General features: G+C 41.0%; 1 protein-coding gene across 1 annotated transcript in view; it reads right to left on the bottom strand.

The window, feature by feature from the left end:
• Nucleotides 1–777: 777 nt before the first annotated feature.
• The window catches only part of prdm4 (PR domain containing 4), an 11,284-nt gene continuing 6,146 nt past the window's right edge, over nt 778–5,915 (bottom strand). The window contains exons 9-11 of the mRNA XM_024287674.2: nt 3,287–3,823; nt 1,235–1,403; nt 778–1,156 (exon numbers count right to left, since the gene is read on the bottom strand). Coding sequence (XP_024143442.1) covers nt 817–1,156; nt 1,235–1,403; nt 3,287–3,823 — 1,046 coding nt within the window. The 3' untranslated portion in view covers nt 778–816. The remainder of the gene's footprint in view (nt 1,157–1,234; nt 1,404–3,286; nt 3,824–5,915) is intronic.

The raw sequence follows: 5,915 nt of genomic DNA, 5'->3' as shown, positions 1-5,915 counted from the left end.
TTCTGAACAAAAAACACGTGTCAAGCTTTGCAAAAATTCCCTTTTTTTAAACCCATATTTACTTGTGTTTTTCCCAGTTGGTCTGAATTTTATTAAAATATGTTAACATTCCCTTTGATATCAGAATGAATGAGAATGGACCTAATTTTCATTACTCTATAAGGAAACTATCTAAAAAATTAGCACAATAATAGTCTTAAATAACAAAAATTGATTATGTCAGTAGCAGGTATTCCTACCATTTACTGCAATGACAGCTTGGTGGCATAACGTCATGCTCTTCACTAGCCTCATGTAGTTTTTCCAAAAGAGCTAAAACAGTACAGTTGTACCAGTTCACTTGAGGGTGGGATCAGTCTCTGCTTCAGCTGGTCCCAGACGTGCTCTGTGGATGTTAATGTCGGAGGTCATTGCACCCCATAAGCCACACCCACTTCCTGATGTGAATTTTGGCACCATGTAGTGAAGATTTAACACTTGAATTTCAAGGTTTAACTTTATTCTCCAACCACGAACACACATCTATGATGTCATCAAGTTCCAGAAGAAAAAAGTACAAATCATTTTCCACATTTCCATTTAACAAAAGTCAGCATCAACAGTGAAAAGAGAGCTTTGAACAAATACATAAAAACGTTACAAACTCGTTCCCCCCAATACAATAATTACTATAGCAGCAAAGATATGGTAACAAAAATAAATGTCTTATGTAGTCATTATTTTGTAAGATAATGTAGTACAAATGTGCAGGAGGAATATTTTGGCAAATATAAGAGGTACAGAGTGTAATAAATATAACATCCCATCAGGCGTTCTTCAATGAGGTGGCGACAGAGACTTTTCAGAGTTGTATCCTCCAACATCTAAACCACAATCTTCATCGCTCGCCGTGTCCATCAGTCTCTCTGCTGCATTTCTCCTGCAGTCCTTCTCCTGCTCTTCTTCCAGCAGCTCCTTCTCCTTCCGGGCCATTTTTTCAGCTTTGGGGCCTTTGCAGATCTTGAGGTGGCGTGTGAGGTGGTATTTGGTGAGGAACGCTTTGTTGCACTTCTCACAGACGAAGTCTCTGCGGCCCTCGTGGGAGTTCATGTGCTTCTTCAAGTGGTTGGTTTTGAGGAAGTTTTTGTTGCACTTGGGGCACTGGATCTGCCGTTCACTGTCAGAACAAGGAAACAAAGGGAAGTTATAGTTGGGATGACAGAAATGACCTGCAGAATGAGCCGTCGGTACGTACTGAGTGTGGGAGAACATGTGCTGCTTCAAGTCTTGTTTCCTGATGAAGGCGCGGTCGCAGAGGTCACACTTGAGCTTTTCTGCACCGGTGTGGATGACCATGTGTGAAGCCACGTGAGATTTCTGAGTGAACAGCTTCTCACAAACTGTACACCTGTAGTTTTTCTGACCTGGAAGATAGAAATATAAAAACAAATGTCTTAAAAAAAAAAAACAGAAATAAGTTTTTTAAGTCACATGGGCCCAAACAATTTACACACAATTTTTGCAATGATTTACACTGGAAAAGGTGAAAGGAAGTTTTGAAATTATTATGGGCCCTACAGACTGGCAGCCATTTTGTAGCAAAGTGTGAAATTTGGCGATTTAAATTTTTTTGCATAATATAGGAAATCTTTTGGTTTGAAGAAAACTTCAAGAAATTTCTCACACATGCTGGCTAAGTCTCCAACCACACTTGAAATTTTGTTGGCCTTTTGACCTTTGAAAGAGGCAACCACCTTCAAGGGATTTTAATGTCTTGCCTCCAAACACCTCGAACATCATTGGGAAGCTATTTGCGAAGAAATGTTGGTTTTAAAGTTTGCCAATTTTGAACGGTTTTAGCAGGGCAAGTTTGCAAACTCGTCCTTACTCGTACTTTTTATACTGAAATACTGTAAAAAAAAAAATGTAATACATGAAGCATTAGCTCAAGCCAAACAAAATGAGGACATACGATGCGATCCTTGAAGTTTTTTGAAGTTACATTTCAGCCTTTTTAAGGCCACGCATATCAAAAATTAAGAGTAATTCTGCGATATTTCGCATATAATTTATTTATTCCCATTTTATGATTCAAACTCCATCTTATTATCTTGTTTGCGCCATGATGCTTTAGCACGCTTCATTGTTTTCAACTGGTGGTCAACATTCAGCATATCAGTGCAAAACGATTTGTTCTGCTTATTTGAATTATTTGATAAAATATTCATGGTTGAAAAATGAAAGCTTCAAAAAGAAATGCAAAAGAAAGAAGTTTCAAACAGCACAATTTCTAAGGCTCAGATATTAAAATTCAAAAATGTTTTATCACACCCTGACGACCAAAACATTAAATGGTTACTATGAAGGTAAACAACCAAAAAACGTCCATTTTGAAAAAAAGGGGCTATTTTTTTTATATAAATTTGTCTGACCAGGGAGGCAGGAGCAGAAACGGGAGGTGACCAGACATTAAAGAATAAGAATTATGACGTTTTTAAAACCCTTTTATGAAATCCACAAAAAAACTGCAATTTCATCTATTTGATGAAATAGATATAGTATTATTTATGATAAGTTGGGTGATTCAGTTAGTTTTTGCTCACAACAATGTTAGTTTAAGACACAAAAATACTGAAATACTGGAAATTAGTACCTTATTCACCCACTGTCTCAAATTTGATCTACACATTTTTAACAAACTATAACTGTTTCATAAAAAAAAATAATTATCAACACATTGATTACATGCATTATTTCAATACAGTAAGTAGTCATTTAAAAAAATGAACAAAAATTGATGAGTTAATCTCATCATAACGTTTAAAAAATTAGCTAAACCGTTTCCCGCCAAAATTGATCATGGAGCCATTTGGCTGCCCCTAGTGGAATGCTGATGAACTACAGGGCAGAAAACATGGATTAAGTTTTAACCAATGAGTTCTTAAAGAAAGTTTGGATCATACCAATGAAATTAAATGTTTCAAATATGAATCAAACAGTTATATAGAGTTTGAATAAACCTTATCATATTTTTTATATATTTGTTGTTTTTTCTAAAGGAAGAACCAGCAAACTTTTCCTAACTACGTGCGTTTTTATTTCTCAATATGATTTAGAAGTTTTACTATCAAATCCCCCTCAATGAGACTCAAACAAACAACTAAGAGGATCTTGTATTTCAAAAATGTTGATATTAACCCCTTCATGCTTGAATTTATTTGAAATTATATAAAAAAAATATTCGTCTGTTGTTGTTTTTTTGTGTGTTTGTTTACGACATATACCATGTTTCCTGCAGGTCACCCACCTGTGTGGATTTTGAGGTGCGTCCTGAGGTTGCTGGGGTCGCTGAAGGCCTTGCTGCAGTATTCACACTTGTGAGGCTTCATCCCCACATGTCCCATGAAGTGCATATTGAGTTTGGTGGAGGTAGTGAAGGCGCGGGAACACATGCTGCACTTGAACTTCTTCTCCCGCACGTGTCCCGGGCCTTTCGCCCCGGCAGTGTTGTTAGAGTTTCGACTATTGGCGCTGCTGCTGTTCGGTGGTCCCGTAGCGTGACTGTTACAGGGCCAGGGGGAGGAGGAGGAGGAGCTGGAGCTTCCGTTGGGAAGCTTCTCTTCCTGGTGAAGGTGCTGCGGCTGCTGGTGCTCCTGCTGCTGCTGCTGGGACGGTGGAAGCTGCTGCTGCTGAGAGTGATCGTGCTGCGTCGGGCTGTGGCTGTGCGGAGGCTGATTATGGCTGCTGTTACTAGTATGGCTACTAAGGTGGGCTTTGAGCTCAGAAAAGGACGAGCACTCTTTACCACACTGACATATCTGACCCTCAGGCGCCTGAGGAACACCTGAAAAAAAAAAGATGATTTAATGTTCAGAAGCATGAATCACACGCCCAGTACATGTTTGACGGTGGAGGAAATATTTGAAGTATTTGATGCTGAGTTTGCAGGTTTGCCCACTTAAAAAATAAATCCGTCATCCTAATGGAAGGTTCATTTGAACAGGAAGAGATAGAACTTATTTAAATGTATTTGCATTTCATTGAGGGAAATAACTGAACCCTCTTGACGGAAAGAGTTAGTAACAAACACAGAGGTGAGACATTTCTGTGGAAGATGACCAGGTTTCTGCACACATCAGGATGAATTATTGTCCTCTCTTCTTTACAAAGGAATTCTAAATCATTAAAATTTGGTGTCTGTTGCTTAGCAACCCTGAGCTGCAGCTCTCTCAGTAGGACTGAGGTCCAGAGACGGGCAGGGCCACTCCATGACCTTTACATGCTTCTTCTTCAACTGTTCCTTGGTTTCTATTTTCTCACTGTTCTCATGATCATGGAAACCCCACCAGGTCCGATCTTGTTCTTGTATTTTCGCACAGTTGCACCAACAGTCGTCACCTGAACCCCACATTCTTGGTTATGGCTTTGCAGTTCATTTCGGTCTTGTGCAAATTTACAATCTCCCCCCTTAAACCTACTGAAAGCTCTTTAGTCTATCCATGTTGGAGAGTTAGGAGTCTGACTGATTCTGTGGACGTGATTTTTCTACAGGTGACTCTTGGAAATAGTTCAGATGACATGTTCGCTGGGAGAGTCTAAAGCTACGTTCACACCACCTACAGTAACACACGCTTAAGCGGCCCCTTCAAATGAAAAGTTTACGTAAACGTGCATTTCGGGGTTTTGCGTTGAAACATGGCTACGCATGTTTTTACAGAAGAGGGTGGCGTTGCGAATAGCACCAGAATTTTCTGGTGGATCACCTGACTCAAGTCCCATGAGTAATGGCCAACGAGTCTCAAATCGCAACCCATGAAACTCGAGTGGCAACCCAGGAGATTCAAGTCACGACCCACAAGAATGGAGTCGTGACACATGGGACTGGAGTTGCGACACATGAGATTCGAGTCACTACCCATGAGACTGAAGTCACAACACACAAGACTAGAATCGCGACCCACAATACTGAAGTCGTGACACGAGACTGGAGTCGCGACACCTGAGATTCGAGTCACTACCCATGAGACTGAAGTCGTGACACACAAGATTCGTGGCGCGACCCACAAGACTTGAGTCGTAACACACGAGACTCGAGTCGCAACCCATGAGACTCGAGTCGCAACACACAAGACTCGAGTCGGGACCCACAAGACTGAAGTCGCGACACAAAAGACTCAAGTTGCCAGCCACAAGACTCGAGTAGCGACCCACGAGACTCGACTCAAAAGACTCGAGTAGCGACCCATGAGACTCGACTCACAAAACTCGAGTAGCGACCCACGAGACTCGACTCACAAAACTCGAGTAGCGACCCACGAGACTCGACTCAAAAGACTCGAGTAGCGACCCTCGAGACTTGAGTCACAACTCATGAGACTTTAATCAGTTGAACCACCGGAAGTTGGTCGGCGCTGTTCGCAGTGCTCGCTGTCTCTCAGTTTTTACGACTGTCTCTGGGCTCTATGTACTGAATTTGCAGCCAGTTAAACCAGGTTGAACATTGACCAATCAGAGGCTTGTATTTGGTAGTGACGTATGTGTTTGGTTTACGTGGTGAACCCAGTTACAAACCTGGCGATGTTCGTGTTTCAACTAAAGATAAACCAAGGCCGCCCTTCTGACATGATGGTAATTCATTTTTACCATTACAAAGACGTTAGCAATGAACCGAACTGATTCCACTTTGCGCTCAAATTTGCACCGCTTTGACACCACTTTCCAAGCTTAAGTATGCACTAGTAAACAATAATAAAATTTTTTTAAAAGAAGAAGAACCTCCCTGTTTGTCCAGTGTGAACACCATGGGGTGAATTTGCAATCTTGAACGCCCATCACATGCCTGGTGTGTACTAGAGATGCACAATTGATTTCGCGAACCGTTGCACCCCGACTGTTTAAGCGGTATAAACCAGAACTCTAAATGGATACTGAAGGAT

Source organism: Oryzias melastigma, linkage group LG23 (genome assembly GCF_002922805.2).
Source record: "Oryzias melastigma strain HK-1 linkage group LG23, ASM292280v2, whole genome shotgun sequence".
Classification (NCBI taxonomy): Eukaryota; Metazoa; Chordata; class Actinopteri; order Beloniformes; family Adrianichthyidae; genus Oryzias; species Oryzias melastigma.
Note: the sequence above shows the minus strand (reverse complement) of the source record. Positions and strands in the feature narration are given on the sequence as shown.